Source organism: Verticillium dahliae, genomic scaffold (assembly GCF_000150675.1).
Source record: "Verticillium dahliae VdLs.17 supercont1.12 genomic scaffold, whole genome shotgun sequence".
Lineage (NCBI taxonomy): Eukaryota > Fungi > Ascomycota > Sordariomycetes > Glomerellales > Plectosphaerellaceae > Verticillium > Verticillium dahliae.
In genome coordinates, this window is record NW_009276943.1 from 521,741 (window position 1) to 532,399 (window position 10,659).

General features: G+C 58.2%; 6 protein-coding genes across 6 annotated transcripts in view; 3 read left to right on the forward strand and 3 right to left on the reverse strand.

Moving 5' to 3' along the window:
• VDAG_06440 (peroxin 8) overlaps nt 1–1,609 on the reverse strand; it is a gene marked incomplete at both ends in the record, with an annotated part of 2,026 nt that extends 417 nt beyond the window's left edge. Inside the window, one exon of the mRNA XM_009658818.1 lies at nt 14–1,609. Coding sequence (XP_009657113.1) covers nt 14–1,609 — 1,596 coding nt within the window. The remainder of the gene's footprint in view (nt 1–13) is intronic.
• A 387-nt stretch (nt 1,610–1,996) lies between these two features.
• VDAG_06441 (uncharacterized protein) lies at nt 1,997–2,493 on the forward strand (the record flags this gene model as incomplete). Its single annotated transcript, XM_009658819.1, has 2 exons — nt 1,997–2,307; nt 2,373–2,493. 2 exons carry the CDS (start codon nt 1,997–1,999, stop codon nt 2,491–2,493), a joined length of 432 nt encoding a protein of 143 aa, XP_009657114.1.
• Nucleotides 2,494–2,499: 6 nt separating this feature from the next.
• VDAG_06442 (maltose O-acetyltransferase) lies at nt 2,500–3,310 on the reverse strand (the record flags this gene model as incomplete). The annotated part of the gene is made up of 2 exons (XM_009658820.1): nt 2,500–2,893; nt 3,114–3,310. 2 exons carry the CDS (start codon nt 3,308–3,310, stop codon nt 2,500–2,502), a joined length of 591 nt encoding a protein of 196 aa, XP_009657115.1.
• An 845-nt stretch (nt 3,311–4,155) lies between these two features.
• VDAG_06443 (protein-S-isoprenylcysteine O-methyltransferase) lies at nt 4,156–5,058 on the forward strand (the record flags this gene model as incomplete). The annotated part of the gene is made up of 1 exon (XM_009658821.1): nt 4,156–5,058. The coding sequence occupies one exon, from the start codon at nt 4,156–4,158 to the stop codon at nt 5,056–5,058; it is 903 nt and encodes a 300-aa protein (XP_009657116.1).
• Nucleotides 5,059–5,312: 254 nt separating this feature from the next.
• Nucleotides 5,313–7,076, reverse strand: VDAG_06444 (diacylglycerol O-acyltransferase; the record flags this gene model as incomplete). The annotated part of the gene is made up of 4 exons (XM_009658822.1): nt 5,313–5,545; nt 5,595–6,600; nt 6,668–6,708; nt 6,794–7,076. 4 exons carry the CDS (start codon nt 7,074–7,076, stop codon nt 5,313–5,315), a joined length of 1,563 nt encoding a protein of 520 aa, XP_009657117.1.
• Nucleotides 7,077–8,434: 1,358 nt separating this feature from the next.
• On the forward strand, nt 8,435–10,312 carry VDAG_06445 (polyadenylation factor subunit 2; the record flags this gene model as incomplete). The annotated part of the gene is made up of 4 exons (XM_009658823.1): nt 8,435–8,480; nt 8,637–8,732; nt 8,785–8,900; nt 8,948–10,312. The coding sequence occupies 4 exons, from the start codon at nt 8,435–8,437 to the stop codon at nt 10,310–10,312; spliced, it is 1,623 nt and encodes a 540-aa protein (XP_009657118.1).
• Between the last annotated feature and the right edge of the window lie 347 nt (nt 10,313–10,659).

The following is a 10,659-nucleotide window of genomic DNA, read 5'->3' on the forward strand; positions in this document are numbered from 1 at the left end:
AGGGTGGCGAGACGATTTGCATGATTGTCTTAAAGGCAACGCGGAACTGCCGGGTGGAGATGTGAGAGGGGAACGAGGCGAAGAGGGTGTCTACGTAAAACGGCACAACCTTGACGGTCATTGGGCCGTTGTGAGGGCAGGCGAGCGCGGACAGGATGGCGCTGTGGGCCGACTCGAAGATCTCCAGAGATAGCGATGTCGGCGGGCCAGTGTGCGTGAGGTAGGTAGTTGCGGGCTGGACGATGAGCTCGTCGCAGGCCTCGGTGGGGATATTCAGAGGCAGATGCTCGGCAACGTTGAGGTAGAAGAGGTCGAGAGATCGGTGCACTGGGTGATACAGTGAGTGGCTCCGTACGGCATTGGGACTGGTGGGCTTGATGCCCGCCAGGAAGGCAACCGCAGCCTCAGGATATCTGACCAGGTTGTCAAGAGATGTGAGGTAGGTAAAAGAGTACACCTGGAACGAGCTGTTGTTGTCCCTGGAGCCAATGAAGAACAGATCGCGTAGCGTTCGCAGTGTTCTGGTGGCCAGTTCCGGAGCAACCTCTCGGCTCCTCAGAGATGGATCCAGCAGGCTCCGCGCCACAATGGCTTGCAACGTCGTTACCGTTGCGTAGAGCATCTTTTTAAAAGTCTGCCACAGGGCCGGCGCGGTGACTTGCGAAGCCTCGGTAGTATAACGCATCGACTCGTCGAGAGAGTCAATACTCGACAGCCGCGTGGCTTGCCATTGGTGTCTGACGCGACTACTGAAGTCCATCAGCGCCGTGTGTGCAGCCAGAACAACGGCTGGGTTCGTCGCTTGTTCCACGGCAAAGGCAGCCAGTCTCGACAGCGGGCCCATGCCCGCCATGATCGGTTTCGACTCGAGAGCCTGCAGCATGGCATACGAGGGAGAAGTTGGCGCCCAATGGATTTGGGGGCCAACATCCTGGATATCGTTATTGATGGCAGCCAGAAAGTCGCCGTTCTCGAACCCCTCCTCGGCAACCATCGCCTGCACGGCAAGTGGCAGAAGCGCATCGTAGTTGATCAGGCTCCTGTGGGTTTCCGACAAGAGTGGGAACGCGTAGTTCAGCGCTAGAACAATTGAACCTGTGGCCATCGGCCCTTCAGTTGTCGCCGTCTCCATTGCCAGGTTCGCCGCAGTGACTACAGCCTGCTCAAGTGTGCTGCGCAAGCCATTCGACAAGGACCGCCGGTCATTACCTTCCATGCCCATGAGCACACCAGTCAGGACCAGGAGATGCTGCCATCTGTGCGAGCGGTCATCAGCACCCTTTGCGACGGCCCTCGCCCACACCTCGGACGTGAGTCCGCCGCTCTGTCTCTGGCCCTGATGCGTGGTGGGGTCGAGCTCGTGGTCGCGAACGCGGAGGGCCGCGGTGTTGTAGATGCTGATGATGCGGAGGCTCGTCCGGAGTCCATCCCGTCGGTGCCATATCGCGGGTGCGATGAGGAGTTGCGATGTGAGAACGCCGAGGTTCAGCGGATTGGAGAGCGTGGTGAGGAGGTTTGTAGTCGATCCGACTATCTGATTCGTCTTGTGGTCGTCGTGAACGTTCCGGTACAGTTGCAACACTGTGTTGAGGAGGCGGTCTGCCGGCATGTTGGGCTCGCGCAGTATGATATCCGGCGCAGTGTACTTGTTCGGTTCCTGGGCGAGGGGGATGCGTCTTTGGAGATGGAGGATGGTAGTCGCCAAGTCCTTGGACCACAAGTGACGTTCTCTGGGCGAGCCGTCCGTACCGAGGCAGGTGATGGAGCCTAACGCAACCCCCTAAGCTTGCCGAATGACACCCCAGGTGTCGCTTTCGTTCGGCCCACCCCTCCTCCCACGCCCACCTTACCGCACCCGCCACCCGCCATCTCGCGACAGCCATTGTCCTTCGAGCATCCTTTTGTCTATCGCGAACCTCGCAGCTCAGCATGCCATGAACAATCTCGTCGCTCACCAAAGTCTCGACCAAAGCAGGAGCGCCATACTGCCGCCATAATGTCGCTTCGCGCGGAGAATTACCCGCCGGACAACTATCAAACCCCCCCGTTTCCGTCCATCTCCTTCCAATTGAAGGACCTGACGAAGGACCATCGCTGGAGTCTGTATTACATCGGCGACATTTGGCGCTTCACCGTGCTATGGACTCTGATCATCTACGGGGTTGTGCATCTCGCTTCTGCCTTTATCGCCTTGGCCATGCAGGGCGGAAAGAAGCGCTCGCTCATGTACCTCTGGGTAGCTCCCATTGTCTACGTCGCCGCAGCGCTGGTCCAAGGCCTCCTGGCTGGAAGTGTAGTGGGATTGGTGTATGTTGAGCATCATCTACTGCCTGACGTGGTCTTCCTTTTTACTGACTGGCGACGACTCGCAGGCTTGGGGCTGTGTACAATGCCGGCTACTTCTCCATGTCGACCTGGGTCCCTGTCCTCTGGGGTGCCATCAACGTCCTCGTCCTCATCGTCTCCTCCTTCTCCATTCAAGGCGGCTTGTGAAGATTTCTACGAAGCATAGTTGATATTCGTCGATGTGGCAGGGATCGTTTCGGCGGGCACCGATACCTCAACCTTTTTGATGACGCGCGCTGGGTTTCCCGCAACGACAACGTGATCCGGAACGTCCTTGGTCACGACACTGCCAGCACCGACCGTTACACCCCGGCCAATGGTCACACCCGGCAGTACAATGCAGTTGCCGCCGAACCAGCAGTCGTCGCCGATGGTGATGGGCTTGCCGCTCTCGGGACCCTGCGTGCCGTTGCGGAGGGTCGGGTCCAGCGGATGGGTTCCGCTGAAGAAAGAGCAGTTGGGCCCGATGAGCGTGCGCGAGCCGATGGAGATGAGGCAGGTGTCTATCCAGGTGCTGTTCACGTTGACATAAACGTTGCGCCCAAGCCTAGGAGCAAGCGTGAGCAGTAAGCCAAGGGGATAACGGGGAGAGACAGCCTCACTTGACATTGCGGCCGTAATCCATCCGAATAGGAGAGTCGATCCAGGGCCAGTCCTGGAGGAGCATGTCATCTTCTTCCTGGCTCATGGCTTGCGGAGGAAGAGGTGTCTCGTCACAGTTGAGGCTGTCACGTCGTCAGCGCCTAATATCGAGCCACAAGGCGAACCTGGGGGGGGGATGGTGGTACTCTTTCCACAGCTCAACGAGCTCCCTGCGGCTCACATCACCAGCCGCGTTCAGTCTCTGGTACGCCTTGCGGCACCGTTGGCGATCGGCGATGAGATCAGGCGAGAAGGCATAGTAGAGCTCGCCATTTGCCATGCGACGCCTGTTTTCCTCTCGGTCGATTGTGCGGATATCCATGTTGGGGGGGGGGGGGGGGGTCCGGATTCACGAAACCGCAAATCAATACACTTTTTTTTTGTTGGTACAAATTGTCGCTTCGAAATTTGTCTTGGCAAGATATTATGCGGCGAGTCCTTCCGTCTTGAGGTAAACACAACGAGAAGCTAGGGTAACGGTGCCTTGCTGTGAGATTGTCGTTGGAAGATCAGTAGCGGAAAACAAGAGGGGCTCCAAGCTGCAGTCTGTTTCTGGGACTCTACAATTACGTCAGAGCCTCCCGAGACACGCCCTGACGCCCTGGGTTCTAGGGAACGCTGCTGTATTTCTAACCCCACAGCGCCCTGAAGCCCCTGAACGGCCCGTGCCCCGCGGTGCAGCCCCTCGCTGGTTGAGCCACGCTGTCGGTGAACCCCTGACTGACCTTCAGCACACCTCGGTGAAGACTCTGATGTGTGTCGAGTGAAACCTTGCCATCACCAGTCATCTCGATTCGCCATCACCCACTCGGCATGAGCGCTTGTTGTTGGGGAATGGCTTGACGATTGAATCACTTTCTCTATACCTAGCGTTGATAACGAAAAGTCGGTTGGCGCTTCCTTCTCATTGTCCACAGCGCAACGCAACGGATTGGTAGACCATTGTTCTTGAGAACAATTGCCACGCCAGCGCGGGGCGCAACATTCACGATGGCCGGCTTTGAGCATCTGTAAGTGGGAACATGTTCATAACCAGACATCTTATCATGGAAGCTTTCCTGGTTTTCGCCGGCTTCCAATTGTTGTCTGCCACTGCTGCTCTACCTCTCCATTCCCACCTCACACCACATCACGTATTTCCCTTTACCTGCCACCACTTGTACCATCATGCCCGTCCGCAGTACAGTCAACGCATGCACCAAGCCCTTCATGTCACCCGACAGCATCACCTACCTAGGCCTCACCCACAGCGGGGCCTACACCCGTCCGACCGCGGCCAAGACTGACACCCAACCCAGCGGCTCGCCCTCGTCCTCGGCCTCCTCAGACGACCTGGCCACCGGCCCCACGGGCGCCGAGTACTTCCCGCACCGCCCCAAGTCCCTCGCGGGCATCGCCCTGCGCGCCTTTCTCCTCGGCGCAGCGCTGTCCGTGTCGGCGCTCGGCGCCGTCGTGCTGCCAGCCCCCTACTGGCGCCTCCCCTTCTTCACAGCCGCCCTCTCGCTCTTCCACTTTCTCGAGTTCTGGACGACGGCCGCCTACAACACGCCCGAGGCCGACGTCAAGGCCTTCCTCCTGACCGCCAACTGGCCCGCCTACGCCATCGCCCACGCCGTCGCCGTCGCCGAGTGCGCCCTGACCTCCCTCCTGCTGCCGCCGCCGCACGCCTGGGCCCCCGCGGCGCTGCCGGCCCTGCCGCGCACGGCGCTGCTCGCCGCCGGCTTCGCCCTCGTGGCCGTGGGCCAGGTCGTGCGCACGGCGGCCATGATCACGGCGGGCCGCAGCTTCAACCACACGGTGCAGCACCGCCGTGCCGCGTCGCACGCCCTCGTCACGTCCGGCGTCTACGCCTGGTTCCGCCACCCGAGCTACTTTGGCTTCTTCTGGTGGGCCGTCGGCACGCAGCTCGTGCTCGGCAACGTCCTGTCGCTCGCCGGCTACGCGTTTGTCCTGTGGAAGTTCTTCTCCGGACGCATCCGCCACGAGGAGGAGCTGCTTGTTCGCTTCTTTGGGAGGGAGTATGAGGAGTACCGGCGCAGGGTCGGCACCAGGATGCCGTTCTGCGGGTGAGGGGAAGTCTTTTTTTTGCTCGTTTTGTCTGAAGGCGGATGTATGAAGGCTGATAAATGAAGGCTGATGTATCTGCGGGACGTTTGCAGAGCGTTACATAGAGTAAATGGAGGGTGGCGGGCGTAGGCCAGTAGGTGGCATGTGTGAATAGATTGGAACGAGGAACATGGTCAATCCACTTCTGGGCAAGCAAACGCCTGCTTTTGTCTATTCAAATCTACATATTGGTCGCGATCGTCGAGTCTCCTCATTATTCACAATGTCCCCGGCGTCGTGCGCGCCATCTGCCGCGACACGCTCCCGTACTTGGCCTGCCACGCGTAAAAGTACATGAGTGCTGCAAACGGCTGGCCCAGGATGGTGAAGGATATCCAAAAGATGCAGTTGCCAATCATGCGGCCCGTTGGCGTCTTCATCTTCTCGAGCGGCGTCGTGATGGCGATGAGCGGCAGCTGCAGCAGCATGCCGAGAAATGCGACACCTAGCCCTGTTAGCATGGGTTTGTTTCCCCAGAGCCCATGACAACCCAGACGTACCAATAATGTTGTGGGTCGGTACGCCGACGAGCACCTCGTGCAGCACGGCCGAGAGGAAAAAGACGGCGACGCTCGCGACAAAGGGGCTCCACCCGCGCCCGACCATGGGCGAGTAGACGTGGCGTCGGAAGTACTGCGAGACGGGCTTGTTCCACGTGCGCCAGTAGGTGCCGAGGCTGGGGCTGTTCCACCAGTCGTCGTAGAAAGACCTGTCACCGAAGCGCATGACCTCGGCGAGGGCGTTGAGGAACGACTGGAACAGGGCGAAGAAGCCGGCGAGCCAGATGACGAGGGAAATGGTCGACAGCTTCATGAGGCGCTCCATAATGTTGGTGATGTCAAGAGAGGCAATCTTGTCGAGCGAGTTGAGAAGAACGGGCGCAGCATACTGCGCGCTTGCGAACCAGATGAAGACGCTCAGACAAAAGACCTCGCCCAAGCGTTTGGCGACGAAGATCCACCGAATCTTGTCGGTGCGTGGGTAGGCGGGTTGGTAGACGAGGGTGGGCGCCCACCAGAAGTACACGAGGTTGCTCATCGTGATGTTCTCGGGGTAAGGGCACTTTTGGTAGATCTCGGGCATGGCGTCGAGCTCACCCTTGACGGGATGGAGGTAGGCGTGACGGAGGTCGCGGTTGGTGAATGCGTACGAGGACGTCTTGAGCCAGACAATGACGGCATGGAGCTCGGTCAGAGTGCCGATCAGGGGGTGGTAAATGTTGAAATACACAACGAGCGTCGTGACCGCCAGGGCGAGCGTGATGTTGAGAGCGTGCGCCCAGGCGACGATCTTCCATGTCGACTTGAACCTGGCGCTCTGGTCATGGGTCGGACTCGCACTGCCGTCTTTGGTCTTGACGCGAGACCCGCGCGCTTGGTGTGCGGCAACGAGTTCGATGAGATAGGCGGCGAAGAGATGGCATGGGATGAGAAAGTAGAGGCCCAAGCCAAGAAGGATGTCAGACCTGCGAAAGTCATGGCAGTGGAGACATATCAAGACGCCATACTGAGAAAGATGTTAGATCGAGGCAGTCAAGACTCAAGAGTACCCATTGACGGCGGAGAAACGGTACCTTTTGCAGGTTTTCAATCATCAAACGTAGGTTTCCCACAACTGGACATGAAGCGTCAGCATGTCAATCTCTCACATGAGTGGCCCTGACGTGGGAAAACGGATGGAATATGGGGGCGAGTCATACCCAGCACGATGACCATGAGGTTCCTGAACCCAAGGAAACTAGGAGCGGCAGTGGAGTCGTGGCTCAATGTTGAGGGCCGTAGCTGACAGTGCACGGCGACGACATGTCGATACTTTTTCTGGAGTGCCTTTCTCAACTCATCCGTGGTGGCCTTGGTGACGTCGGCTGGGGTCTCGGATGTGGTGCCGTTGCTTTTTTGATTCTGGAGAGGGACGGGTCGGCGGGTGGGCTGAGGGGCAGCCGGGCTGTCGCTGTCCAGGCTGGTGACGGTTGCCGAATTCATGACGGGCGAGTTCAATCCCATCAATTGAATGACGGCCTGAAACGAATTGATCAAAGGCTAACGAGATTCTGTCAAACCTCGAAAGAGGCACAGAGAGGGAGCGAAAAAAAGGGCAAAACGATGAGGAACCAAGGACAACCACCCTCAAAAAAAAAAATAGGATGTCAGGCCAAGGGAGATCCAGGGACCTATATGGGCGGTTGAAGCCGAATCAGTGGCGGAGGAGGGGCGATAAGATAGGAATGAGCAGGAAACAGGAAGCAGCAGGTGCGGCCGGCAATAATGCGACGACAGTAGTTGGGATGAATATGGTGGGATTGAGACAACCCAAAAGGCGAGAGAGCAAGCGAGAATTAAAAAGACGACGGTAGATCAAACACGAGCCGCCGAGGCATCCAACCGACTCTGTTCAGTCTTCGGGCTACCAACTGCCAGGTAAGGTAGGGCGAGGCAGCGCAAAGCATGGCATGTAGGTAGGTAAGGTAGGTAAATATGTACCTCAGACGAGACCATACGCGGCGCGGCGCACGCCTTAGGGAGTGGCGGACGGGGCGGAGTTCCAATCAACCCCCTCCTCGGGAACCGTTGATGCACTTGATGCAGGAAAACACACCGGTTCAATGACACTTGGTTCCGAACCGACTTGGCGGGCTGTTATCAATCAAAACGACGTTGGCCATGAGCTTGAGCGTGTGCTGTCGTGGAATGATGAGACTACGGGGGGGGGGAAAGGGAGCTGCGATTGGAAGGGGAATGCAGGCAATTCCGTGGCTTGCAGGAGACCACTAGGAGAAATGGACAATCAATGGCCAGGCCGTACTGCCAGTCATCGGAAGGAAAGGAAAAAAAAAAAGAAAAAAGAGAAAAGATGCAAACCTGTCTTGCCTTGCACTCTGCATGCATTCTGCACCCTGAGGTGCTGCATGCAGTCGACCTTGTTGGGAAATCCTGCGTCAATGTGTGCTGTATGCCCAGGTACTAAGCAAGCGTCAGTGCACATGTAGCTCCATCGTTCCAGCACCTTAGCGTCCCCAACTGCAGCAGCCCTCCTTGCCCTCCAGCGGCCTTCAGTGGGACGGCGACGACGACCCATCAGCTGCGGGTGGCCCTACAGTGGAGGCCCTACAGCCGGAGCGGATAGCGCCCCGGTGCATGTCCAGGCCATCCACTCGGCCTTCCTGTGGGGAACGAGCTGCCTGGCCTGTGGGCAGCCTGTGGGCAGTGGCTGAACTTTGCTGTCACATGCGAAATCGCCTCGTTCTCTGACTGCAGGTAGGTGGAGCGAGCGCCTTAGGCCTCGAGGCCGAAGTTTTTCCTCGATAAGAAGGGAGAGCTTTATCTCCATGTGACCCAGCACCATGGCCCGTGCCACGACGCGCTTCACTTCCTCTTGTCATTGGCGACGTGCCTGGGCCTTGTAGCCCAAAGAAGGGCTCATCTTCAAGAGCTTAGGATATTGTCCATCACCACATCTCATCACAGGCCGCCAGCTATCGACTCGCATCATCGTCAAAGTATCTCTTTCTATATCTGCCCCGAGACATACTATTTCTTCATGAGATAGCGTCATGGCGTATGAACCCCGTGGGGATTACTCCCGTCGAGGAGGTCCCGACGGTGATGATCTCCATCAGCCGAGAGCCGTGAGAGGCCGCCGTAGGTATCCCTCATGATGAAGAGTCTCACGACACCAGCTCACAAGGTCCAGGCCCCGTGACTGACTACGGCGCAACCGTCTCTCAGTGGATGCGCGACCGCAATCCCGGCACGGGCTTCTTTTCAAATGACGAGGCTGAGAAGCCCTCTGCCAGCTACATCTGCGACGTAAGAAATCGTCCATCCGTTTCGCGACCCTGTCTCATACTTTCCAGTTCCACCCACCAGCAACCACGACGGGTGACCTGCATGATGCCCTGCCCGTGAAGCACCTTCATTCCTCTCTTAACAAGATTAAGCACCCCGTCAACGTCGTTCGATGGACGCCCGAGGGCCGTCGCCTGTTGACCGCCTCGAGCAGTGGCGAGTTCACTCTCTGGAACGGCACAGGCTTCAACTTTGAGACCATTATGCAGGCGCACGATTCTGCCATTCGCACTCTCGCCTACTCGCACAACAACGACTGGCTCCTTTCGGCTGACCACGACGGCATCGTCAAGTACTGGCAACCAAACTTTAACAATCTGCAGAGCATCACGGCGCACAGCGATCCTATTCGAGACCTCGCTTTCGCGCCAAACGACTCGAAATTCGTCACCGCGTGCGACGACTCGTCACTCAAGATTTTCGACTTTGCCGGCGGTGTTGAGGAATCTGTGCTCAAGGGCCACGGCTGGGACGCCAAGAGCTGCGACTGGCACCCCTACAAGGGTCTCCTCGTGTCTGGTTCCAAGGACCACTTGGTCAAGCTGTGGGACCCCAGGACAGGCCGCTGCCTGACGACATTGCACGGTCACAAGAACACCATCACCAAGACTCTCTTCGAGAAGGTCCAGGGCGACTGCCTCGCCACATCGGCTCGGGACCAGACCGCCCGCGTCTTCGACCTGCGCATGATGCGCGATGTGTGTCTGCTCAAGGGACATGAGAAGGACATCTCGACCCTGACCTGGCACCCCCAGCACGCCAACCTCCTCACAACAGGCGGCCACGACGGCTCGCTCCACCACTACATCACCGATCAACCCAACACACCGCCCGGCCAGAATGCCGGCATCGCCCCCTACGACACAACAGACCCGTCCGGCACGACTGCCCAGACGATATACCCGTCGCACAAGGTTCCCTTTGCCCATGATTTTGCCATTTGGTCACTCGACTGGCATCCCCTTGGCCACATCCTCGCATCCGGCTCCAACGACAGGATTACCCGCTTCTGGTCCCGCTCCAGGCCAGGTGACACAGACGTCCTCCAGGACAGGTATCACATCGGTGAGGCCGCCGCCGAAGCACAGGGAACCTGGGACCGCCGCGGCATGCGTCGCCAGCGCCAGGAGGAAGAGGAGCAGGAGATGGAGGACGAAGCCGAGGGTCTCGTCGACCAGAAGATGCCTCTCAAGCAGCCCGCCGTCCCAGGCTTCCCAAGCCTCCCCGGTCTGCCCGGTCTACCCGGCCTGCCCGGCCTCCCAGGTCTCGCAGGCCTGCCAGGCCTCCCGCAGCCCAACGGCACGCACCCTGTGCCACCGCCCCCCATGATCCCCGGCGTCTGCGGCGCTGCCGCGACAGGTGGGCTGTGGTAGCAACGGGGCTGGGGTAAAATCTCGCTAGTGAATGTATGGTGAGGGGGAGGGATGTCGAAAAAACAGACAAGGGAGAGGATAAAATGCGAAGGATGGAAGGAGTTATGAAGGGAATACAGAGCACGCGATAATGCAAGTTTATGAGAGAGGGTAATCGGGTCGACTATTACGTAGTAATAATAGACAGGAAATATGAAATTGGTTGATTGTCGCGAGTGGCGCTAAGCCGTAAATCTGCCGCAGTGATGATATTAGAGGGGAAGTAGAACTATCACACATACTAGTATGGATATATTATATATTAGTATACAGCCGGGGCAGAAAATGTGAACCATACCAAAGAGGGA